Source organism: Varroa destructor, unplaced genomic scaffold (genome assembly GCF_002443255.2).
Source record: "Varroa destructor unplaced genomic scaffold, Vdes_3.0 BEIS01000006.1, whole genome shotgun sequence".
Classification (NCBI taxonomy): domain Eukaryota; kingdom Metazoa; phylum Arthropoda; class Arachnida; order Mesostigmata; family Varroidae; genus Varroa; species Varroa destructor.
Window position 1 is genome coordinate 17,928,297 of NW_019211459.1, and position 27,919 is coordinate 17,956,215.

General features: G+C 40.9%; 1 protein-coding gene across 2 annotated transcripts; it reads left to right on the forward strand.

Annotated features, from left to right (window-relative positions):
* Positions 1-148: 148 nt before the first annotated feature.
* On the forward strand, positions 149-27,596 carry Su(dx) (WW domain containing E3 ubiquitin protein ligase suppressor of deltex). Of its 2 annotated transcripts, XM_086993025.1 has the most exons (13): positions 713-1,123; positions 9,013-9,157; positions 11,105-11,344; positions 13,131-13,571; positions 18,134-18,588; positions 20,603-20,839; positions 21,228-21,422; positions 21,864-21,962; positions 22,193-22,370; positions 22,563-22,917; positions 23,108-23,252; positions 23,494-23,608; positions 23,904-27,596. In XM_086993025.1, exons 3-13 carry the CDS (start codon positions 11,275-11,277, stop codon positions 24,074-24,076), a joined length of 2,463 nt encoding a protein of 820 aa, XP_086849151.1. In that variant the 5' UTR covers positions 713-1,123; positions 9,013-9,157; positions 11,105-11,274; the 3' UTR covers positions 24,077-27,596. The 2 variants fall into 2 exon arrangements, with proteins under 2 accessions (XP_022667261.1, XP_086849151.1); XM_022811526.2 differs by lacking the exon at positions 9,013-9,157 and having other exon boundaries at positions 149-1,123.
* Positions 27,597-27,919: the final 323 nt, after the last annotated feature.

The window sequence follows — 27,919 nt, forward strand, 5'->3', positions numbered from 1 at the left end:
GTGGCAGTGCGAAGCAAAGGCTGCTCGTCACGGACCAACAGACAGACACAGATGGGACGAGGATAGAGGAGGGCGAGAGAAGGCGAAAGGAGTGAGCGGCCGCAGCAGTGGCATAGCAGTTTTGAATGGCAGCACAGGGCCGGACGACGAGTGGACCGTATTACTGCTGTTGTAACGACGGCCGGGTACAAGGGAGCTGCTGTTGGAAGTCGCTGGTCGCAGCGAGTGACGAACGACCGCGACTACTTAAGAGACCGAGGACTGAAGAGTCGCTGGCGTGTATTGCGTGACGATTGGATGTATTTGCTGGTGTCTGATGGGACAACGGCTACTTGTCAAGTCGGTCAGCGGCAGACCATTGGAACGCTAGCCAATAGTTAGTTGATCACGGCGTATCGTAATTGTTGTGAGTTTGGCTCCGTGACTGTTCACACCGCTGTTTCGACTTAAGCAAAGTCGAGCTAATGCCTTCGGGCTTACCAGTTGCTGTGTCTTTCGTCATCGTTGCCGTTACCGTCTTTACAACAGAAGACCAGAACGAATTACCTTATTGCAGTATATGTACATACAAAGTGAAATAGCAACCGGTGGAGAGAAGAGTGGCATTGGTGAGAGCTATACGAACAACTCCGTCCTACGACTGTTGCAAGCAATAAGTTGCGATTCAACTATTATGAGTTAATAGTGCCTTGTTACTGTTACTAATAGTGTGCTAAATCATAGAAAATTGCGTTTCATCGGGCTTGAATCTCGAGCTGGCTGTATTGCCGCGGCAGCAATAGCAGCCGCAGGAAGAAGGCAGGTGCGAGAGTGTCTATGTTGTTTTTGGTTCTGTGCTATCATTCCTCGCCATTTGGAGTAAGTGGGAGTTAGGAGTGTGTAAATATAAATTTGACGCTGTGTGCGTAACGTCACCGTCATTCTGTTCGAATTAGCCTGTGACTAACTCCGTCTGCGCATTCTGCGAGCTGCGAAGTGCCGTACCACGGCTCTCCGTCAGATATTGGCCGCGCCATGGCGGCCGCTACGGAGCCTGGACCCTCGGCAACCGGCTCACTCGCCATTGCTCACCCGTTATATGAGTTGAGCATTACAGCAGTATCAGCTAAATTGCACTCGTCTGGTGAGTATATACACGTCATGGTTTTGAAGCTAGTTGATATAAGTACTATGCTCTAACACTGCTTGATGATTTGTACGTAATAGAGCATACGCAGTGCCCAATGGTAACATTGTCAGTTCTCATGATAATGTCAATACAGGAGATTATCGAAGCACATAATCTTCACAGCATCCCTGTGCTCACGATCGAAAGTTCATACGGCTGTAATAGCCATCTGTAACGTTGCCTGTTGTAGTAATTATTGCAGACCTTACAATGGGTGTTACTGCCATTTTTGATAGTGTTCCCATGGGTCAGCAAACAACTCAATAGAAACTTTCACTCTATGTAAACCTGTTGCAAGGCTGGATATGGATATCAGTGGAGTCATCGAGTTATGAGATCGTTCCGGCCGATTAAAAGCTACGCTCGCCAAATATGGTACCTGCGCGAATTTGCTGCTATGTGCTTGTACTCTGTGCGTGCATCCAATGGGGGCATTGGATTAATCACCCACACTCTGGTGGCAACTCGTTCCATTGTATCAATGACAGTAATTTCTACTGTTTTTTTTATGTTAATAATATTATTGACTTGGAGGAACGGCAGGCAGGTTAAGTAAGCGAGCTTGTGTCCTATTACAGACAATATCAAGGTCTCGTATATCTCGGAAGTATTTCATCATCCATATTATAACACATCGACTAAATAGCCATTGCGGTGCTACTACGAGAGGCTATTATGGGGGCATAATAAGTCAGAGGATGTACTACCTATAACTAACTACCTATAACATCAGGTTACCCAAGGGACGTTTGCCTGAGTACAGAATCAGCATCATCAACTAAATAAGATGATAATGGATGAACAAACAAGGATTATCCTTTTATATAATTCATATTGCCGTAGACCGTTAAATAAGTAGATATTGATTAGTATATGATACACATAAACACAACACGACTATACGCATATATTTATTTCTATGTTGAGCTTCGCAGTAGCAGCCGCTGTCGATGCTTCAACAGCGCCTAGCGTCGTCTGTTCCGCTCATTTTTATCGCGCTGGCAATCTTTAGTTTGAGTAAAAGTAGATGGTGCTATCGTGTCTGTCTTGCCGTTCGATTGCTACTTGCGTTGCGTTTTGTTTGACTTGATAGCTGCCTATCGTCTACGTGTGCGGATGGCCAACAGGAGCGCCTGTACCATTCCTTCTGCTGTGGTTTTTGCTGTTGGTGATGATCATATTGCTGTCGTTGATCAGTTAGTTGCACAGCAAGAGCGACCGTTGCGGCAGTCCATAGTAGACTGGCTGGGTATCGGTCTCACCACCTAGATGCGAATCGTTTCTACTAGCCAGTACCGGCTTTACGTATCGCCGTAGTAGTACGTAATAGCGGTAGCGATGCAAGAGCGCACACATTAACAAAGGCTCGTTCACGTATAGCAGACTAGGGAAAAACAGCCCAGTGTTAAGCATATCTGCCCTCGCACCACAAGAGCTGATGTCCGGCTGAAGCTTATGGCATACGTAAACACGGACGCAAAAAGGACCATAGTGATAATGGCGATTTAATTACAGCCTTGGTCAATGTGTCCTGTTGCGCTTTTGCTTCAGCAGCGTGCGAGCAGGACAACAACAGCGAAAGCGACATCGGAATGGGTTGTTTAATAAACAGGGTTGCAAGTAGCTCAGTGTGGAGAACGTTGCCATCGTTGTTCCTACTGCCTGCTGGAAGTGTCACAAATAGAATTAACACAGATCGATATAGGAAATTGTCATAAACATACTGTATTGTGTTTATTTAGCCTGTTTTGATAGTCTCAGCTGATGAGGACAATCTTGGTAAAGCAGAAATTGAAAAAATCCTAAAGGGACAATAAATAAAAATCGTTATAAGAAACAAGGAGACTGGCCCCCCATAATATGTCATTTCTTAAGACTGGTATTATGCATTGATAATCTAAACGATTATTTACAAAACATCTGATAAGGTAAAGCGAGTTGACTCGGGATCAACTGATACTGTGCTTCAGCACAAGATTTCGTACGACACCGACGAATTAGTTGCTAGCAAACCATGTATCTGTGCAGATCGGTCTACGTTTTCCTAAACAAGTTACACACCAGCACTTTTGCAGATCTAGCTCAGAGTTCCCATATCAAATGTTATAAAATTTCAATTTTTAAAGCAAAATGTCGAAAATCTAAACTGGAGCCGCTGATGTTCTACACTAATGTACAAAACTCCGATAGATAAACATGTAGTATACAACTGCATTCGCGCGATTTGAAATGGTTGCCAAGATGGCTGTTTAAGGGCGGTTTTGTCCAGGTTTTATCCTATTTATCTTTAGATCTCGTTTGATAAAGCTTGGGAGTCCGCCTTTGTCTTGTAGGCCTAATAATTCCAGAGTTCGCTTTTTTCTGTGAAAACACATCACAAAGAAGCAAATAATAATATATATATTTCCGAATTTTCCGAAGTGGGTGTCTTATGAGTCCTGCTTAACAAAGCAGTCACGCGTATTGCCTTTCTTCTGGTGAAGCGCTTCTGTTATATGGCCAGATCTGCAGAATACACGGAACGAGTTTAGCCATCCTTATCCGAATCTAAGGGACGGAATCATAATGATAATACTGTCTCCGGAGGACCGTAATACGAAATCTGAAGTTCTACCTGGTGCGTGACAGATGCCAATCTGGTTTACCTCTAGTGCAATGAGGCAGTCGGTACTACAAATCGCAGCTGGGGCAGGTTGAATCTGTTGCGGTGTACCGATGTGCATGCAGGGTTTAACAAGCAGTTGGAGCAAGGACAACGTAACAAATGGGAGCACAACAGACAACTTCCCATACGCGAGCTATAATAACTAAGCATGGTCAATTAGGTGGTTGAAAAAAGTCGCATTGTCAAGCGGTCTTAAATCATCTTTTATACACGCGTTAGACACCTATATATATATACAGGTAATACATTATTATTTCAGCTCTATGGTTTTCTTGTGCTTATTTGAGCTGCTCTTAGAAGCAGGATGTGAGTGGGAATAATCCTGGAACAGAGTGTACAGAAAGAAAAATTAAGCTCTCAAGTAGAGTTAAAATGAAGAAGAAAGGTAGACCTACAGGTACTATACATGCGTATCGCACACTAAATATGTTTAACATGCATGGCAGGCGTATCTCTTTATGCAGTAGTGGGGCTTTTACCAGTCATGGCATATCGATATACTCACATGTATTTTAGGCTACCATATGAAACGAGACGCTGCTGGTGCTTTTGTTTTTGGTGAGACTTGACCCGCCAAATGGAATATTTCGATCGAAACTTTTCCGAACATTTTCAAAGTTACATCATAACGAACGTTCAGTTATACCTATCTAGAGAATGCTTCAATATGCATGATAACTATAGCCTCATGCTATGAGAAGCAATGACAAATTACATGTGGCTAAGTGTAATTATGCGATTTTGCATAAAAAACTGCATAAGAGATTTAGTCGAAGACTCATCTGTGAAGCACTGGTTGTTCTGTTTCATAAGCGGTTTCGTGCAATATTCGAATCAGACGTGCCTTTGCAGATACTCTTCTGAGGCTAGAAGTGGCGAAGTCGAGAACAATTGTGACTGTCAAATTTAACGTCTCTTTTCACAATAAATAAACGTCTATCATCTTTAATTAAAACAGAAACATTCAAGGCTTATCATGTACTAAGCATATGGGGAATTTAGTTATAATGATTTGTATTTAGTATGATAATTTTCGGACAGATAATGCGATGGGCCATGTATTGACGTCACATGAGCCAATTAAAAACTACATCTTTTTAGCAATTTTGTTTCGCTTAATTCTCGGCTTGCTCACGGATGAAGGCCGCTTTCGACATAAACTTGCAACATGTTCTATTGAATACAATGCTACATCCAACGAGGGAGGGTACTTCTGTGAGTATAAAATAAGATGAGGCAAGCAATACAATCAGGGGCATGACATACTGTGAAAGTGCGCTGTTTTACACACCGGTATTTTATCATTTGCATTTAAAAAATCGCTTGTCTTCATAATGTCCTTGTTTACTAATATCAACGAAACTTATTTATTTTATAAAAATAAAAATGCATGGAGTATAAATACTCAGGAACGGCAGATCCGGACAATTTTCGGCGGCGATTCTTCTTAAATCGATTGTAATATGCTTGCTATATATATGGAGATGATCTGGTGGAGTTTACGATGACATTCGAAGATTCACTTCGTTCTCAATTGAAGCCTCGTAAATCTTGTATGAGAGAAGTTATTGCAGAAAATAAACTGCGGTATTTTAGTGACTTTATATAGTGCTTTATTGACTTATTGTTCGTCTTGATGTGACGTATTTGTCAACGTTGAGGTTTTTGCTTACTTTACGTAAGTGAGACAACGATAAAGGACGCTGGTCCTTACCTAATGTTCAGTCTTTTTATCAGGCTCTTCTGTACGATCCTGTCGACGGGAATCATTGAATTTTCATATCTGTTCTTTTCTATGTAATATTACAAAGTAATAAGTATATTTTAAGAACCCTTATACCGATAAACATAAATAGAGACAGCTAGAAACTCTTAGGTGACTATTCTTGAATTGTGGGTTATTCCCCGGCTGAGACTCTAACACAAATCAATGATCAAATATAGAAGCTGCTGAGGTCCTATATAAGATGCGAAGGAAATTTTGCCGAAGCTCCTAAAAGTTTAATTCTATTTATCTTTCTGATGGTGTTAATGAAATCTGTCAATATAGAAACACTTCGCGGCAGATAATTTCCGTTCACTGTGCCCATGCACTATCAGATCTATCAAAACTATCGGATCGTTTGATTTAAACACTTTGTTTACACAGTTTTTGTTATTCAGCATTTGATATCTTCCAACACGACGTAAACATATTTTTACTATCAAACCGTAAAAAAGCTAAGAGCCACATACGAACATTATATGAGCTATAAGTTACGCTCCAGAGTTCTGCGAACTCAGGAAATTGGAAAAGGTCATCCAAATGACAGGACCAACGTTCATATCAAGGTCAGATGTTTCCGACGATTATGTAATCCTACCTATATTTAAAATAGAAAACGCTCGAGATACTACCTATCCGAAACAGCCTAGGTTATTGTCTGTTGAATAAAAGAGTATCGTATATCTTTTTTTTTGGCTTTTAAACGTCCTATTGTAAACAATTTCAGTATCTTATTCTATTTTGAACTAATCGTTACCTTTATTTACTGTTATCCGACTGCAAAGACATCAAACATTTAATAGTAGATGGGGTTTTTTAAGATCATATTATTTAAGATGCGACGATGTTGACGATGAACTATATATTACACTGTGAAAATATGGGTAACGATGATAAATATTATTGGCGTACTTTATTGAAAATATAGACGAATCCATATTGGAATTATTTTCCACTTTAGCTAGATAGATTTCGAAGTACGGCAGTATGTTTTGTTAACCAGCGGATGGATCTTTACAAGAAGTTGAATATTCGAATACACTTCGACGAAAACATGGTAGTATAAAACGGAACAGAATTCCCGACACCGAATTATAAGAAAGAGTTTGCTTCTCTCTATTGAGACGAGAATGTATGTTAAAGCATGATCTAATACAAGCTTATTGAGCATCATCCTTACTGTGTTGTTATAACTGTATAATAATCTCAACTTAAAAAGGGACCCCTTCTAGAAACATACAAGATTAAAGTTTATTTTTAAGGCGAACTCGTACGTTTTTCTTGCATTGATCCAGAGAAAATGAAATGATGCAAGTGTAAGCAAAAATCTCGAGTAAACATGCACCGAAGTACATTAGGAAAATTCGACTATCTGCAGTCTGTCCTCGCTTTTCGGACGTGGCGGCCATTTTTAACTGGCAAATTAGCTCATTAGCGTTTTGCATCATTTGTCATTAAATTGTTTCCTAACGTTGTATGTTAGATATTAAAATTTCCTGTAATGTCTAACCTTGATCACCTTTTTCTATTTAGTGTTTTTTTCAATTTTATACGTACATCTACACTTGCGGTACTAGTAGCTGATATTATCCGATGGAAAGAAAAATTAAGTGTTTTCCTGTTCAAGTTTAGAAAAGTCTAAAGTATTATAATTTATGAGAAATTGTTGTTGAGTCACGTCTAAAGATCATGGTACTAGGGAAAATTCTTAGTCAAGTTTTCCAATTCAGGTTTACATAAAAAAATGACCATTAATAGAACGCCTCAAATTGAAATCGTTGGAACTTTAAGATAGTAAGCAGTACAATAAGCGGGTCGTCAAATACCATGATTACGTAGTTTCCGACGTAAAACCAGAAGCATTTATTCAATAGGCTATGGCGACGAACCATCTATATATGATACATAAATCATGATGACTTCTTAATATTTCTAATCAGCTATTGCTTTCATAAGGTCGGGCTCAAAAATACCTATCATAACGAACTTAATTATCCGTGCTATCATCCACTCTTCAAGCGGTAAAGGTCTTTCGAAAATGGAAACTCCAAGAACCTCAATTGAACAGCGAAGTTTGCTCTGCTGGTTTTTCCTTAGTGCAGTAAGGCGTGGCACAATTAACCTTCCTACGTTATTGCACCGATATAGTGTTACCCGTAGTTTTTCTAACGTTTCTGGCTATGAAACCAAAAACTTCTAATAGAAATTGTGTTTGTTTATTGTGGAATGGATGTGAATGAGGAGAAATGTATATAGATTCTAAGCCTTGATAGTGTATCTTTCCAGTTGGTAGAATATGAATGACGTACAGAGAACAACCGGAAAAAGACCGATGACATGCTTAGTTTCCGCCACGCTTACTCGTTTAACTTGTACTACGGGTACATAACGAAGCTCGAAGTTACTTCGTGAATAACGTACTCACTGAAGACGTTATGAGCGTGATACGGAAACTCGACGTCAGAGGGAGAGTCATTACAGAGTTCGTTTTTTTTTTTTTACTGTATGTTTGCTTTATTTAATCAATAGCACGATGCTGTATTGATATTTGTTGTACGAAGGTTGTAAAAAGCGAAATGTTATAATTGGAAATTGCTTTTAATTCAAATGTTTTTCTTTCTACATTACCTCCATACATATGCCCCCAAGGGGTTATTTCCATTCGTGTCAAAAAAATGATGCTTTCGGTTGAATAGAGCGTCTCACTTCAATCATCGTATAAGTCGTTTTTATTTTTTTATAAATTTGATTGTTCGTGAGTTGATGATATTCACTGATCGATAGGTAAAAGTGAACGAGGATGAATTAATTCGTTTTGTGTTCAACCACGTCTGCAACGACCTAACGTAGTCTTGATCCGGAAGGGAAGCATTAGAGCTATGCGTTGAGCTAGTCATATATTCACGCAGGTGCTCCCTCCTTATGTTATTGTTCCGGAAATGAATGGGTGAGGTGAATAGAGTTACAGGGAAGAGGTCTTCCTGACTATAACTATTAGTTAGCTGAGAACAACTAGAGGTTTCAACACCTCAGTGATTCTAATAGTTTTGCCATTCACGGTATGGCACAAGACCTATTGGTCCAAAAATCGTGATTGATGATTTTGTCACCATATACACAAATACACACGTGTACTTGCATTCACTTGAATAGACCGAACAAAAGCATTTGGGCTAATAAAGCTACGCCAGGAACCATTTTAGCCCGCATTTGCGCGCTTCCAAGAAGACTCACTTCCAAAGCATCTCTTGAATATAGGATACTTAGCCCTGAGCTGTCCTAGAAAGGACAACAACAAATCTGAGGTGTTTGTTAGGTGAGGATAGCAGGAACATGCAGAAAACTTAGCTCGTCTATCAGCCATCGAGGTGACGCTCATGAAATAATTTGAAATTTGCTTGTGAGTTGTCGCAGGCGCAAGAGCGTTGCTCGGAGGTGATCTTTGCGATTAAATAAAACATCATTTTAATCTATCGGGTCGACACGACTTTCGGAGATTGCTGTAACGCATGATGTGTCTTTAATCTTCCGGGTGACGGAGGATGGGTCCATGGAATTGGTACGTATAGACATGTTGGTGATGACTGGCAATTTCTTGTAGCTTCTTTTCGTGGAGCAGCATTTATATATGGATAGGAAATTCACGAGATGCCTACTGACAATTCTAAAAATTGTCAGGGTAGCTTTTTCAAAGCTGAGTCCCAGCTAAGTTAAGTGAGGGGCGGTCCGATGCCAAATATAGTTGTTGCTGCGTGTTTTTGTTACCTCATATAGAGCTGAAAAAAATGTACGTGTCTGGCTTTGCATGTAGAATTTAAACAGCATCTTATGTACCTAAGCTAGAATCATATTTGCACTGAAGATGAAACCGCAGTCTTACTTGCTTTCGATAGTCCCATCTGCTACCGATATGAACACGTTACTTGGTACATAGAAAGGCGCTCAATAGATTCTTCAGTCTGTCGAACTTTGCTTGTGGAACGAAAAATTGTTTGAAGTACGAAGAAAGACTATGTGTAGAATATTTATGTTCTATAAGTAAGACACTTTCACAGGTGGTTGTAATCTAATAAATATTCAATAGTAGCTTCAATCAGTACTTTCTCCATTAAAGTTTATATAAACTTTAATGGATTATTTATTATTATTTATTTCTATTTTCTTATTATTAATTATTTGGATACTTTTCGATCCTTGGAAGGCGTTTTTGCCTACGTAAAATCTAAGACATCGCTGGTCTACAATCATCAGTCAAGAATTCCCGATTGTCGCAATAGAAAAATAATTATTTTGAATATCTGTTTGATGTATTAAGAAACATTGGTCGCTATTCGCGGCGCCAGTATTAATATTCACGTAGCAGATGTTGGCAAGTTTACAACTTCCGTAAAAGCTCGCTGGACTTGATAAAGATGGAGGTCCCACCGCACGTGTTCTTTTCTTATATACTTCACTGGTCCTATTCTTAACACGGAACGAGCTTGGATCCAATCATCGTTGTTTATATCTATGAATAAGCTAGTTTATACCTAACCAGATGTGTATATAAAAAGAGTCAATTCTGTTTTGACTATAGCGAAAATTTCGTCAATACCTAGCGTTTTCTGCGTATTCTAACTTTTGAACTGCAAGTTCAGCCGTGTAAGGACTACATTTCAGACAATATCGTAGAAATCTGCAATGCTTTAATCGTCGCCACGAATAAAAAGAGCTCAAATTATAGCTTACTTTGTTTAGTCTGCACGTCAGACGTGTGGGATAGGTTTGATATTATATATCGAAAGTAAGTTAGCACTGAAAAAAGCATGGGCCGTCTTTTGATACCTTGTAGGCAAATTTTAGAAGGCGTGCTATAAAGGAAACGAGCGCTGATGGCTAATATACAAGGCGATAGTAATTCGCGAAGCATGTATTGGACAGTGTGTCGCCTTGCCGAGTAAAACCGTTATCTAGAAATTGGGGCTTGCCTTCCTTTAGCCAGATTTATTTTTCAGCTACAACAGCGTAGCCTGGGTGACTTCTGCGCGTTTTTCTGAATCAGTCGCCATAGTGACTATGAACGAACGAGCAGACGCACACCAGAAATATCAGCGTTGACAACATTTTTTTCTACAGGGAATTGAATACCGGTGATGATAGCTAGCAAGGAAAAGTAGACTAATAGGTACAAAGAAGTTGCTCGTATGGTTACGATTAGGTTTCATAAGCGCGCTGAAAAAAGAAGCCCAGCAAGAGCCACTCCAGCTAAGTTCTTACTAGGAACAAATTTTTGGTGTCGTACGGGGGCTTGATTCTGAGGGATTTTCACGCAGATATCGCCTAGAATGACAACGAAAGCATCTCATATAACCCGTTGCTCCATGCAGATGCACACGTAGGCTACAGTAAACCAAAAACATGCTTACAAATAGCGTTCCAAGTAAGAAGCTACTGAGGAGATCATTCCTGTACCACAGCCTAATATAGTTTGTACCATTCTAAGCATAACTCTTTCACGTTGTTGCAGGTATATTGTTCAAACCGGATCCATACGTAGAGATCAGCGTCGACGGTGGGGCGGCTGTAAAAACAGACCACTGTAAAGGAACCGCGCACCCAAAGTGGGATGAAACATTTCCAGTGCTCGTTTCGCCATATTCGAAAATTCTATTTCGAGTCTTTAATCACCACCAGTTCATGAAGGACGACCTAATCGGAGAGGCCACTCTCGACCTATACTCATTGCTCGAGAAAACTTCAGGAAAATGTAACGTATCAATCAAACGTCTCTGACTCATGTTGATAGTATTCCTTAATACATTCTCTCAACACAGCCTATTTTAGCTCGTTGGACTAATTTAAATACTTAGCTTGACTGAATGCAATAAGCTGCGCGGTAAACTAGATAAATTGTCACTTGATTGACAAATTAGATCCTAATTAAAATGTTTGCATTTTTTTCCACTGGGATTTTAACATTCATTCGGTCAATGACGATATGATGTAACTAGGTTGTGTGTGCCATTACAGAGTGGTTGGGAAAAAATGGTTTCTTCGCCGTGACGTTGAGCTAACTTAAATAATAAGTTGATTCAAATTAAATACAGGCAGTCACAATTCAGTATGACTTATGAGATCAAGCGAAAATACGCATTGGAACTATTGACTCGCAGAGTGGCATGTCTTACACGATGACGGTCAACGTTTAGACGTCAAGTTCGTTATTACGACTAGTAGCCACTGTAGTAAAACGTAATAAAATACAGGCAGTCCAATTAAAGTTCATCTCAAAGGGACCTCAGACGGCGCAGTATAAATGTAAATAAAGCAGAAAAATAATTAAATTTTATTATTCGCTGGCCACCCCGTGCGGTTCGAGAATTCCAGTAGAACTTGCAGGATTGGGTTTGTCTTAAACTTTGAGATAATGGAGCGTTTTGCATAACCCCCGCAATATTAATACATTAAAAGATGCCTTACTGGAAGATAGATTGCCGTGCCGCTAACGCTGATTTCCGAAGCTGCAAACGACGCATAGCGCTATAGCCTAAGTGAGATGATCATCAGTAATTGAACGACCAATAGGTCACAAATCATTATCAAGGATGTCCATTCTATAGCGAATCTGGGTCAAAAAAAAATGTAGCGTTGGATTAGTCTGTGTATCTGGCAGTCATTGTTTTTCATGGCATATTTCATTATGACCGATTGTATAGTACATGCCGTTACCACTGAAAATTGTAATCGTTCACCAAGACCGCTAAAAAAAATAGGCACACATTCGATAGGTTTAGGTGTATTTCAATTTAGGACCAGCGAATACGTTTTGCAAGCAGCGTCTAGGTGGGCAAAACGTCTGTCAGACTATCGACTATGGTGTCGTTTATTATTTTTAGCTGACTGCTAGCAAGCCGAACCTGCATTAGGTTTAATTGCTTCATGCCGTTCGCATAAAGACCACAACAGTAAAGTTTCTTTTTCCGTGATAGCCTTTTTTATAATGTAGTCTGTTGAAGGGACAAGGCTGCTTATAGATAAGGTGGAGCGTCGCATCGCCTGTTTGTTTCTCCATTCTGCACGATTTTATCGAATGTAATAGCCTGACCTTAAGATGTTCTTGCATTTATAGCGTTGGCTTTTGTCCATTTTTTTTTGCGACTAGGATATCTTGTACGATTTTTCTTCTTCTTCTTCTTCTTCTTCTTGAACGATTTTTGAAATTATTATGGCTAACTGTTACTGTCTAAATCGTTTACAGCCTATAGCGGCTGGCGTCTAACAAAAATAATAAATAAAAAAATTAGCAAAAGACATGTTTTTTACTGCAGCAGAATTAAAGGTTTATTTCATCATATCTACCCGCAGTACTGTTTGTTGAAATTTTGTTTGCCCAATAGTAGCAGCTAGAAAATTATTCAATTTCCTATGCGGATGTTTACAGGTATAATATACTATAGGTTCAATACATAGGTCAGGTTCACATCCATTGTTCACTATTCATGAATTTTGACTCGTTGATTTCCTCTTCAACTTCTCTGTTCTGTCCATTAAAGTACGTCAATATCCTCAGCACCTAGATCTATCCAGTGGATGTTACCTTATGACAGTATTGGACGGGCTTCACCTTGACGTGTCACTATATCCGCCTCCAAATTCTCCTCCAGCCGGTCATAGTCTACTAACGCCGGCAGCTTCGGTGACGGCAACAAGCAACGCCCAGGCCGGTGGCAGCCAGGCTCAAAATGGAACTCAACAAGCCCGAGTCAAACGCAAGAGCAAAGCTAACGGCGGCGCGGTCCAAAGTGGCCAGGGTGGAGCAGCGGGAGGCGCCACGAGCGGCGCAGTGCCCTCAAACTCGATAGGAAACTCGACGAGCAATACCTCTGGCGGAGGAAACTCTGTTGTCATGAATGGAACTTCCGGACCAACCTCGAGCCCTAGAACGCCGAACGCCATTCAAGCCAAAAGTGCAGCGAGCGCACAGCCTGGTCAAGGTGAGTACGATATCAACAAATCGAAAACATATTTTGTGGGCAAGAATTTTTCGAGAATGATTACATATGATATAAATAAATAGAGAAGACGGTTTTAAGGTAAATACAAAAGTGTGTTACCCACTATGCGAGCCAGGCAGGCACAAAATATGTAAAAATATCGACACGACTGTCCGCCAGGACGCCGCACTATTTATAAAAGCCGATGCTGCCTTGTCACATGTCAGTGAAAATGCTTATCTCGCTGTAGTATCATGATGATAAGGAAGTCACTATCAGTATGTCACACCACCGGCTTCGGATCTTCACACGAAGAACATAACTGCAGAAATTGTTGGCAAACATTTTTTTCCCAATATAGGCCTGTTTGATCTCCTCGCTTCTGTCGGACGCTGCATTAGTTATGCTAAACAACTGATTGGAGTCCAGTCGATGATATGTAGCTGGTTGATCCGTTATTGTTCATTGTTAATATTACTAAATTCTCGCCTCGTTTTCCGCCTAAACCAGATATTGTCTAGATTGGCTGATCTTCAATCCCCTAATGAGCACTCAACTACGCAAATCCAAGTATGATTTACATAGAGAGATTCCGCTTTGTTTTGATTCCGCATAGTCAACTCCCTATATCACGGGAATAAATTAGTCATAGAGGTAATCGAGACACTGAACAGCGGTCCCGACGCGTTGCTCTTACCTCCATATTATTGGACAATTTTTAGTAGAACTAGAATATTCGCAAAAACCTGCGGGAGCCTTTAAAGATCAACGACAATTATTATTAAAGTTGATATGATAAATAATTCAATGTGACGCCATTAAATGACCATATCTGCTTAACCAAACTGACTCAATCGAAAACGGTCATGTTGTTTTCCATATGGAAACGTTGCTGGTATCAGTATTTTAAGAGTATCATTGCGATCACACTTGTATAGGATTCGACGGCCTGCGATATCTCAGAACTTGTTGAGTCACCAAATCATCGCCCGATGTCTGATACCGTCTGATCGTGCTGCACGGATTAACTGCATTTTCGTAACCATAAATTATAGAAACGTTGTATTTTAGTTGCGTTTGCTAGAACATGTTTACGCGTTTCGGGTCCCGGTAGCATGTCTTTGAGAGCAGAGCCTACGTATCGGTAGGCTTACGTGCCCCTACTGGGTATCTATACTGGTATAATACTGTCGCCTTAGGTTCATTTGTCGTTTCTAACACAAGATTCGTTGAGTTGCCTACCAGTGCGGTTTATGACGATTTGAGTCGACATTAGTTTGACAGGACATGGGCGCTGTTTACGCGAATACGAGAAACTTTTCATTGGCGTTTTCACGTACTCGTTTGCGTCTCCGTCGCCTTTAGTCTACTCACAGGGTTCAAAGTACTGATCGTTAAACAAGAGTTGCGAAAGCCAGTTCTAGCTGTTCTTATTCTAGCGGTCGCCAACTGCTGTTGTGAGCTGCCAGATGAAGCTACGCTTCAAATTGCGCGAGTGGAACCTGCAAGAGTTTGAGAACCTACGACATAATGTTGAAAGAGGGACCTCTCATATTTAGCGCTCACCCAGTTAATTAACTGAACTTTCGTTGACATACAAAGTTACATAGTTGTTCGCTTCATTAACAAGTGTCCGCTAGTCTCTCTCGGTGTGAGTGCAGGACTATGCTAGAGTACAAATGGATTCTATGAGGCTGTAAGTGTGAAAATCGGGTTCGGTGTCCTGAACATAGCAGGAAAGTTCTTGCAGTGCTGTCTGTGTACCTATGTAGATTGTAGATTATCTATGGAGATGTGTTGACCTATAATATAAGCAACCGCTAATAGTGTTCGACGAAATAAATATGTACTGAAGATCACAAAGGTCGTTTTTCAACCGGAGCCGATCAGGAGAAACTTAATCATATCGGTGTTAATGCGCGGGAAAGCTATTATCGCTGTACGTTTTTTTTTTTATATAGATATTATCTTCTAGTGAATTTTATAGTATCGAAGTTTAATCTACATGTTCCCTAGCTCATCCTAATTTTTAACCAATTTAGCCATAAATTCTCTTTTTTTTTTCTTTGACTTTTCACGTCAGTTCCCCATATTGGCTGCACAACATTTGCAAGTGCAGCTCATACATTTGGCTTTACAATGGCAATTTTTTCTGATGAACAAAAATGTTAGTCCTCTGATTCTAATACGGTAGTAGCTAATTAAGCTGATACTCTCGCTTCGATTTCCAAGCAATCCTTGATATAGGCTCGATGTAAAACGGTCATGTCGTCTCGCAGTTATCTCCGTTGACATAGGCCTGTCTCTTTTACCCACCTAGATACACGAGAATTCGCAGGCATAGGGTTACCGTCAAGTACCGGCCATCGCTACTCACGAATTGGCAGCTCCGACGAGCCGGTGCTTTATAGTTTCGCACTCACTGTCACATTGGCTATATTAAGCTTCGCGTAACTTTAGCAGGTACGGCAACTTCAAGTAGCTCTGATCGATTCTCACTAATGGAATTTATTTAGGCGCAAACCAAGACCCGCTCTTAAGGCAAGAAACAAAACACGTTTAGTTTTCTCTGCTAGCGGTAAGTTGTCGGTGCCGTAGAGAAACCTGAGCTTTTGCCATTTTGGGACCGTTCCGCTTAGTCTCCGAATACGAAACATTTGTTTTGTTGCTAGTTTTTCAATGGTGTGATGAATTCGAAACGTCGCCTTCTAGCTTCCTGGAAGCTAGCTTCTTCCCAACTATTGGTCTGATGCAATTCATGACCGGAGTCACACCGCTTCTTTTGCTTTGTCTATAAATGCTATACGCCAAAGAAGCTGTGTGCTCGTAGCGGTTTTTATTTTTCCGAGCTCATTTTCAATTTTTCTTGGGCCTAATAAATAAAAACATCGTAACTTTCGACTTGATTATGAAAACCGTTAAGGGGCATGTAACTTCTGTCCCTTCATTAGTGAGCCATTGTCTTCCTGCTGTCACGTTGTTTATCATGAATCTACAGCCTACTCTTACCGATCGAAGAAATACTAACCGTGGTTGAATTTTTCTGCGTAGGCGCCATTGTTCTAGCAAGTTCCGTATTCTTGACCAGTTACTTTAGCTCCGCAAACGCTTTCTAAATAACTTCTTAGTTACAGTTTCCTTGTTGCATCACCCTCGGTGATTAGTGGCATAATGTTGGCTCGACTTGTGGGTAGCTAGATTTTGATTATTACGTGACTGCGTATGACTGGAAAAAGCGATTGAGCACCAGTCCACATCGGCTCCTGTTCAGCTGTTTGCCGCGTATTTGGTAAATGATGATAGACAAATTCGATATTTAGATAAGAAAGCTCAGCTAGTTATGTCATATACGCCTGAAAGTCTTCATACCTTGCCGAAACTATTAGCAAGGTCTACAGAGGCATTGGCGAAATGACTAATGACATCGGCTAGCTCAGATACAAGAAAAGATAGATCGACGCTTGAGAGGTTCTCAATCTGTTTACCTGTACTACATATACAGTCTTCTCGGACTGGAGAATAGGGCTACGAACAGAACGTGATAAGAAACGCTTAGATTCGAATGTAGAATAGAACTCACGCTATGATAGATCCCATATCTTCTATTTAGGCAACAACGTTCGAACTTTCGCATCGTGAGCTGTACGACCTACCGTGGACATCACACATGTCTCGACGCAATATATTAAAATGATTAATTGTTATTAAAAGAAAACATATAAAACCGTGTTATTTTAAGATCCATTCTATCCATGGCAAGTTCCCCTAATATATAATGTGTATCTAGGTTCTGCTAATCATCATATATGACGTCAACGTCTAGACAATGTGATAGTCCTTAAACGACCTTATTGCTATATAGTGCATAGTCCATCCAGTTTGAGGAGTGCCTTTAAAATCGAAATACTTCCTTGGACCAGCCTATTAACTGGAGACATTGACAATCGTTCGTATAGAGTGAAGCTCCATGTTGGTAATATTCGTAAACATTAAATGCTAATCTGAATGGTGACATAATAGATGTTCATCGTCCATCATTTGGGGGCCGCGATCGAGGACCACAAATCATTCTACTGTAGTTCCAGTCTGTCGCCAGCCAGTGACATTACTGTATTTTAGCAGACGACTTTTGATTTGTGACAACTGATAACGTCAAGATCTTATTACTCTATCACTTGATGCTACTACTGATAAGAATGTGGGTTTATGTGTCTCATAACGTGCCACGAATAGAAACGCAAAACTAGGCATTTCCCTATAAAGCCGAAACAAACGAAACTTGATAATGTTACTATATTTAGCTCAACCATATTAGCATCTTCATCTCTTAGCAGATCTCACTCACACAGCCACACTTGTTTACTCCCATCTGCCCATTAATTCCAATGTTATTCCACGATCGTCTTCTTACAAAGTGGGCTATACGCAATCTTTTAACAACAGACAGCTAGAAAAATCGAATTGTTAATTCACAGCTTGTCCTGTATTCATATAGATGTCTAGTTCACTTAGCGTCGAATTTTCTAACTCTTGATCGTTGTTCCTTGACTTCGTCGTTCCAGGGGGGGTATTCAGTTTGCCACCTGTAGCAGTCATCTATTCAGGACCGGATGACATGGCACCAGCGGGATCGGGTCCGCTTTCCTCAACTGTAGATACGACATCCGCTGGGGGTCGACCTCCGCGAAGCGGTGGAAGCGGAGGTGACCAGAGAAGCGGCAGTGGAGCGACGGCTCGCAACAGCAGTGGAACTTCAGCTGGCAATTCAAGTCGTGAGGATACCGCAAACGAGGAACTTCCTCCAGGCTGGGAAGTCCGCTTCGACCAATTCAATCGAAAATATTACGTTGACCACAACACCCGATCGACGACCTGGGAGCGTCCACAGCCCCTACCTTCAGGCTGGGAGATGCGACGGGATAACCGGGGACGGGTGTATTATGTGGATCACAATACGCGGACAACAACCTGGCAACGTCCGACGCCAGAGAGCGTTCGCAACTATCAGCATTGGCAGGTGGGAAATGAACCCTTCAAGTGCAAAACTCATCCAATTCAAACAGGGAAAATTCAAATGTTACTCATTAGGCGTTTCATAGATGGCCGAGATATTCAAAATGATGCTACTGTTACTAGTCGGCTGCGTAGACAAACACGTATAGCAACGCTTTTCTCGGTTCAACCTAAGCAGCCTAACTCTAGCCCTAGCCGAATTTGGTCAACTCTTCTTATATTATAGATATCTGAACTATAAATCAGTCTACTCTAAAAGGAGTCGTTAACGGACCGTGAAGATTATTTCGTTGTAAGGAATTGCATCGTAACAGCCTTATTTAGTCATCAGTATTCTACTGAACGTCATCTATAACTACCGTATCAAACGCCATCCAGATGTCCGATTATTAAAATGGTCACAAGGACGCACTGCTCCAGCTTGGGAATTTGTTTCGCGGTTTTGGGACCCTGTTCGATGATAGAGCCGTTCAAGCGTACGGTCGTATTATGTCTTTTATATACATTGCCGATATCTCTGCGCAGACAATATGCGTTGCGTGGCCGCGTATCAGCCCTGTTTACGTTGCTATAGACATTACTTCGGTGTCTGTGAATCGTAATATGAGGATGGTGAAATTTAATAGAGAAAGCATGTTAAGAAATGCTAGAAATGGCTTTACAGCAACGGTTTCGTTTGACGTACTCGACTGGAAACATTAGTCCCTCAGTAAATGTCTTTCGGCGATATTGCCGGCTGCAGGCCGGGACGACTTTTGATGTTATTCTCGACGTACTGGGTCACTGAAGTATTTATAAACGTACCCACGTCGACTGCGGGCGGGTTCAATAGCAGAACTGACATTATGGTTCGATGACGACGTGCGTCCGAGTATTTGACCAAGCGTCGGTAAAGGCGGCCGTTGCAAAGGGAAACTTAGTATAATTCCGCTACTGAACCATCGGCGCCGGCAACGCTGATGAACGATCAGCTGCAAGCGATCAGATATATAACAACTGCCATCAGCCCAGATATAGAAGAGACTGTAGCATTGTCACACAATAATTTGGTGTTCATTTTACTTGTGAGGGCACGACAGAGCGCTACTTTATCAGCGGCTATTATAGGATTATTGTCGATGTGCCTCGGTTGATAGTAGCGTGGAAAAAGTTTGGTCTTATCTTGTATCGTCACTTGTGACTTAGTTAATTTTTAGCAATTACCTTAATGAATTAATTGTGCTGGTCTTATGAGATGAGGCCGTAGGACAAAGTGTGAAGATCAGTAAAGTTAATGACAGTTCGATTACAAATTCGCCTTTTTTTTCATAAGAGCTAACATTGACACTAAGTCTGATTTGTGTACCGCAAATATATCGGGAATTGATGTGATGTATCAGGACCCCATTCTGGATGTGTATACAGATGATTGTTGTCCTATCCCTGTGGGTTTTCAGCTGACGGCTATTCGCTGTAAAATATGCAGACGTGCTAGACTTAACTGCAACATTTAACGTTTATTGTATTGCCGCGAAAAAACACCATAAATCATTCATCAGATTACGGCTCTGAATGGCGACGCTACTGATACCCGTGTGCCAATTCATATCGTTACTGAATTTGTCTTTGATCTATCATAAGAAAACCCAAAGCAGCATCAGAGAAACATCCCAATTTCGTAATGGTGTCAATTTAGGAAAGAGTTATAATGATTTATCTATTCATTATGACCATGAATTTGTTCAAAGGGGCCTTTAGATTGCACGTTGGACTTAGCATCACTCCCATAAGCTATCGTCTTTATCAACATAAACTTGATAGTTGGCTTTGTGAGGCAAGCTATCCCTGCCATAACTCTGCCATTAATCAACTACAGCGTTTTCGTTTCCAATGCTTATCACATATAGCGCATACCGTTGTTTGAAGTTTATGCCAGTATGAATAGTGGGGGGTTTCGGTTGTCGATCGTGCCTTCAGTGCAGCTTGTGCAGACAGAGCCGTTTGAAAATGTTGTAAATTCGTAATTTTCAACCAAACAGGCAACCCAGGCTCAGGCCATGCAGCAGTGCCAACAACGGTTCCTCTACCACACTCCTGTACAGGTCGAGGAAGACGACCCACTTGGCCCGCTTCCTGAAGGATGGGAAAAGCGAATCGACCCCAACGGCCGGGTCTACTTCGTCAACCACAAGAACAAAACGACACAGTGGGAGGACCCCCGAACGCAGGGCAAAGAAGACCCGCTCCCGCCTGGATGGGAGATCAAGTACACCAAGGTAAGTGTAAGCAACTTTATCGCTAGCTAAGGCTGCATTTGAAATTAGGTCAAGGTGCAATAGTTATGGTACTTGCTGGTTAATGGTAAACCGGCATACGAGAGGAACTTCAAATGGAAACTTACGCAGTTCCGCTATCTTTGTTACTGTAATTCTTTACACAGCCATATAAAGGTAGGATTACGACGAAACACAACAATAGCCCTACCGATATATTACCTTTATTTCTACACTTATCCATGATGCACAATTTTTAATTATAATAATAATCCGTAATTTCTACACCTATCCAGTAATCCATATTACTTACTGGAAATGTCTTACTCGCACAGGCTTTATTTTTCCCAGCAATGTTCACAATCGAGTTCTTTTAACTGTTTCATTTCAGGATGGAGTCAGATACTTCGTGGACCACAACAGAAGGACAACGACGTTCAGTGACCCTCGACCCGGTTCATACCCGCCAGGAAAAGGGCCTAAGGGAGCATATGGGGTGCCACTGGCATACGAGAGAAACTTCAAATGGAAACTTACGCAGTTCCGCTATCTTTGTCACTGTAACTCTTTACCTAGCCATATAAAGGTAGGATTACGACGAAACACAACAATGGCCCTACCGATATACTATCTTTACCAAACCTGTATGAATACCTGCATGTGGAGCTTCAATGGAACCGCACGGGATGCATGCGTTTGCCTGGAACAACATATTGGTTAAATCAATGAGAAACGTTTGCATACCTTAAAAATCATTATAATGGCCTTGTGATTATTTTATCTAGGTTTCACTTAACGAAAAGATACTTATTTTGGGAAAAATATGAAACAAATTTCACGGTCAGTATCTATGTTTTTGGATCGTAGAGTTACTATTTTTTGATGACTGCTTCAAATTTAATAGGGGCTTTACTTGGTATTTAGTAGAAATTTCGCAGGTTACGTTACTTGTTTAACTACTGATCCTATTCTATCCTATCCTATCAGCCTCATTAATAATAACTGCTTTTGACTATTGGAACGGAAGGTAACTGTGAGCCGGAATGGAATATTCGAAGATTCGTTTAGTCAAATTATGCGTGTTGCTCCCCACGAGTTACGCCGTCGACTTTTCATTACGTTCAAGGTGAGTCTAACACGCCACGACTTTACCTCAATTGCCGTTTACTTAATCTAACATTTAGAATAGGGTTGTATGGGTAACATAGACCTCCTGCCGATACGTTGTATCGTGAGAGAGTGTCCTTATGCCATAATAAAACATTTATCTGTTGTTCTATCTGTATGGTAACATTTTTAATGTGGAACGTTTGCACCTAACCGCCTGTACGTTATTTACTTCTATGTATTCTACAGGGAGAGGAAGGTTTAGACTATGGCGGAATCGCTCGCGAGTGGTTCTTCCTCCTATCACACGAGGTGCTCAATCCTATGTACTGTTTGTTTGAATACGCGGGCAAAAACAACTATTCCCTTCAAATCAACCCTGCCAGTTCAGTGAATCCTGATCATCTATTGTATTTCCGCTTCATTGGTATGTGCTAAGAAGACGATGTCCGTCGTAAGATAATGTCGTTCTCTATTTGAAGATATCGTATTTAACAAGCCAAAATGCATTACGAGATGATGAAAGCAAACGTCAAAACATGTACGTAAATCATTGCACCTATGCGTGAACCAACAGCCTTTAGAGAAATGGTAATCTTTATATATCTTTTTTTTCCAGGCCGATTTATTGCGATGGCACTATTTCATGGCAAGTTTATCTACTCGGGCTTTACGTTGCCGTTCTATAAGCGTATGCTGGGTAAGAAGCTAACGATGAAAGACATCGAATCAATAGACAACGAGTTCTACAATTCACTCGTATGGATTCGCGAAAACAATGTCGAGGAATGCCAGCTTGAGTTGTATTTCAGCGTTGATTTCGAGATTCTTGGGCAAATCCAGTCGCACGAGCTAAAATCGGGTGGCGCCGAGATTCGTGTGTGCGAAGAGAACAAGGATGAGTATCTTCGTCTTATGACTGACTGGCGTTTTTCGCGTGGTCAAGAAGAGCAGACAAAATCTTTCCTTGACGGGTAATAAAATATTTGCCTCTTCAGTATAGTCAGCTCGTTTTTTTTTTTATGTCCATTATCGATGGGTGGGTCAGGAGAGTTGTACTCTACAAAAAAACAAAAAATGTTCGCTTGACTATAGGCGAACAAAAATTGATCGACTAATATATAAAGTTTCGCTAGGAAAAAATCAAAGTACACTATTTTTCAGGTTTAACGAGGTTCTTCCTCTTGAGTGGCTGCACTATTTCGACGAACGCGAGCTGGAACTGATGCTCTGCGGAATGCAGGAAATTGACATTGATGACTGGCAGAAGAATACCATATATCGACACTACACCAGGTCTTCGAAACAGGTCAGAGTCTAAACAAGTTCTTCATCTCTTTCTTTTTCGCTATGTATCTTGAAGTAAACGGACGGTTTTGGAAAAAGTAACTATAACTGGTGAGTTTCAAAAGGATGTAATTGCGTAATCCAAGTTCAGTATTTCAATAATAAACAATCGGAACTGGACCGACCTTCGACATGTAGTAGTAGTAGTATGCATCGTTTTTGTCTACGGCGAAAATGCCAAATCTGAATTCGCTGTTCTACAGGTGATCTGGCTGTGGCAGTTTATCCGCGAGATGGACTCAGAGAAGCGAATGAGACTTTTGCAATTTGTCACAGGCACGTGCCGTGTGCCTGTTGGCGGCTTCGCCGAACTTATGGGTAATACATTACGCACTTGCCTTAATGCATAGGTGTCATAATACGATGATTCTGAAAAGACGCTAGCTACCGGGTTTGTTTTGCATTAGTATTGATATAGTACGATGAGCAATTAGGTATACTTCCATAATTACGTAATAGCTCAATTCATCATCTTGTACATTTCCTAATCAAACATAAGCCATACATATTATCTAGATTTCTTTCTAGATACAAAGATATTAGCAGCTCCCCTCGACTCCATCATCTATTAAACGGGATTTCGCCGTCCTCCCGTGATGTCTGCTAATTACAGGAAGTAACGGCCCGCAGCGATTCTGTGTGGAAAAGGTCGGCAAAGAAACGTGGCTGCCCCGGAGTCACACGTGCTTCAACAGATTAGATCTTCCACCATACAAATCGTACGAACAGCTTGTGGAGAAGCTGACGTACGCCATCGAGGAAACTGAAGGTTTCGCACAAGAGTGACCAGAGTGACTGACTCATTTAATGAAATTGGCAGTGATGGTGATAATGGCAAAGATGAAATTAATGAAGACGCAAAGAGTGTAAACCTACTGCTGGTGCTGCCGCCGTCGCCGCCACCGTTAACGAAGCTGCGACCTTGATTGATACATGTGGCCGCAAATTCAAGGATTAGGCTCTGGGGGATTGTCGGCCTGTAGCGCTGTATCTGTCCCTCTCGCAAGGACAATGTTCCTGTTCGGGAACGACAAAATTACTATTATTTGTTGTCTAGTTATTCACTACCCTTAGAGCAACTGCTATGGATAAAAAATCAGCAGAAATTGAGCGCCAAAAATGTAACACAAATGGAGAGCACGGACGAGGTGATCCGCAACACTGAAACACCTAGACACACACAGGCACAGATTAAATCAGAGAGTAGAACGCTTGACCGATCGAATGCAACAGGCAGAGAATGGAGGTTATGTCCATTTAACGCCGTTATCTGAAATTTTGGTCGGAGTTCGCTACATTTTTTTATGATTCTGGCTACAATAGGACTATCTAACAATAATAAAAAACAAAAAAAAAAAAAAAAGAAGCTTTAGCTAATATTGTTGCCACTGGTAGAACCTTATTGACTTTGCATGTAAATTCTCCTGCTGTACAAGTCATCTTCTTCCATTTCGATTTTTTCGTTGCTGGGCCATTGCGTCAAGCCAGCCACACACAAACGGATCATTAGCATAGTATACGAAAGTAGAAACATGCTATCTATCTTTATGTACGTAGCCATTTTTAAGAGGCTTGTTGAGGTCTAGAAATCAAAGATCAATGAGTAGTTGAAGTGCGAAGTTACGGCCCACGAAAGAGCGGGACATGTAAATTAAAACTGGTGGTAGCTGAAGGTACATAGTAGGCCGTAAGGTACAGAGGAGACGTATTTCAATGAAGGCTTAGTATTCTTAGACGCGTCAACGGAATGATGCAATGACCCTCAGTGTTACGATAAAGCTCGTCAACGATTTTCCTATTTATTCAAAATAACCAATTGTAACACATAAACAGATTAAACACCTTGGATGGCAACTGAATGTCGGAGATCATATTCCGGAATAATGTTATGTCATTGTTGACCGTCTCTCTGCTTAGGGAGAGGAAGCTAGAACAGCCGATTTAAAATAGAAAAACGCTCGCTGAAGCCAATATCAAAACGTGACGCTTGATACGAGTCTGGGTAGAAACTGTCCAAGCAAGTTACCGTTGATCTAGAAGCTCACCCTTGATACAAGCGCTTGGCTTGATCACTCGTAGAAATGGAAAGGGGACCTTACGCTCTGCTCCTCCTCGAGGTTGAAGATCCAGTCGTTTCAAAATTTGACGACTTAGCGCATTTGCTTGTTTCATGCTAGCCGTATGAAAAGTCGATGTGGATACATATAGATATAGCCACTCCGTCGAGAAGATCCATAGTGACTGTTATTCCTTGACGCTTTCTCGAGGCTCGGGAAAGTCGACCCCTTCATCGAACGCACACATTGTCACATAACAGCCACAGCAACGACAGTAACAGCAACTGACAACCTCAGCGACCATGAACCGATACCAAAACAACGTTCAGACTGATAATAATAGTAGTAAAGATGATGACGCTACACGAGAACAAACGATATATACGCATTTCACTGCTTCGTTGCTATTTACCGTTGGTGGTTTATAACATCAAACGTATTATGTTTGTTGCGGCAACGACGTCACGCATTCGGTTGATTGGCGACGTCGGCTCTGCAATTCATTATAGTGTTGTGATGCTGATTGAGGGTGAAACAGTCGAGTTCTGTTATTCTGTTTCTCTCGTATTGAATGGATATGTTGTACATCCTATGTTGAAACAACGCAAACATAGAGCATGCGGATGTATCGCGGACCTGTAGGTGACGGTGGGACGAAAATAAGGAGCAGATTTAAAAGGGAGATGGCTAGTAAACTAAATAAGGATGAATTCGATTCGGCAGGGTAGAGGTTCTCAGTGATTATTTCACTAGCTTACCGCCGACCGAACGAATAAAACGAAGTAATGGGCTGTGGACGCGAGACGCTAATAAACTGAGAATGATAACGACTCTAATGAATTGCAAATGTCGGCAAGTCTTGTCAGTATCACTTCCGAAGACGATTTCCGCAACAAAAGAAAGAAACAGAGTCGAAATAGACAGCCATCTTAGATCCCTATCGTTTTGCGGGCGGTTACGTAACCCGTCTGCACAAAAAACAATGACTCATTCCGCGCCAGCATCTGCGCTTTCAGACAGATAGACAGTCATAATACACATGCAAGACCAAAATACATATATATATATATATATATATATATATATATATATATATATATATATACACAGATAAGTAAAATATAACTGAAATGAAAAACGACGGTAGCGACGAGGCGGCCGATACCGCCCCGTTGTGCAAATACATGTAAATAGAGATAATAAATACTATAATTACAAGAATTACTAATATGGTAAACTAACCGGGTAGGAAGCTGGAAAAAAATAGGGCGAGTACAGAAAAAAGAGCTAGGCTAGGCATCATGTAAAAGACAGCATAGCCTGCAATGAAAACGCGACGTATGTGAGCCGCTGAGGAAGAAGTACAGAAAACAAAAGAGTAGATTAGAACGAACATACTATACCGAATGACAACGCGAACGCAAAAAAAACCAGAGAAAAAGATTGAGTTGACGTGAGAAGCTTATCATTGAATCAATACGTGACGACGATTATATAGCTATAGGGAACAGAGAATTGTGAAAATGACAAACGTGAAGACTGGTTGAGTAACGGGCTGACGACCAGAGAAACCGGACAACATAACAGAGTGTTTAACGTGTGTGCTTTTTCTTTAGGGGGAAGGAAAGAGTCATTTTCCCGACCTCTTGGCTCCGCAGGCGAGAGAATGTGTGGAGGACATTTTTAGGGGATATGCTGTTTAAAAGGAACGGTCGAAACCGTTAGGCGCAGCAACACAAATTGATAAGCCATATCGATGGAAAGACAAGCTGACTATAGAGCGAATAGAAAAAACAACAACGAAAAAATGCATCTAGGCGTCTTGTGAATGCTTTTTCTAATAAAATTTCGAACCAATTCAAGATGCGTAATAGATGCGAGGTACAGACGATGCCCCATGGTGCTGATGATGAATTGAAGCCGCTGACAACTAACGCTTGAATGTTTAAGTTCAAAAATGCTTATTAAAAATGTAATTGGAAATATTTATGTTATAACGACAAGGTGTTCCCTGAAAATGGCGTGCAAGGAAGGCTACTTAAAGGTTAGTTGAGGTACGTAGACGCGACTGTACAGTTTGAGACACAGCTGAAACTGAGACGCGAAACAGAAGGTCGACAAATGTCATCGGAAAGCCGGCGAAAGTAAGGACTCGATGAATATAATGATATACATAGATGATGGATAATGGACAACGATGATAATGGCAAATAAATAAGGAAATATTAATGATAACTCGTTACTCTTGAGATTGTGCGGTGTCTCTTTTCAGCTAATGTAACAGGCAGTTACTTGATTTTGAAACCAAGAACCTAAAGTCACTCTGGACATCACCCCTTCATTGAGTAGCGATAAAAATTATCTTCGATAAGGGAAAGAATCGATTAAGAATTTTCTGGCGGCAGCCTTAAATATGTATTGGTTTCCCATGTTTCGTTGCTCTTCTTAAGTATTATTGAGTGTTCGATTCATGGTTTATAAGCAGTTTTAGAGCAATAATGAGAACTGATTAATACAAAATAGGTAATTCGTAACACAAAATAGGACTTATATATAGGTCGAAGTCCTTTGC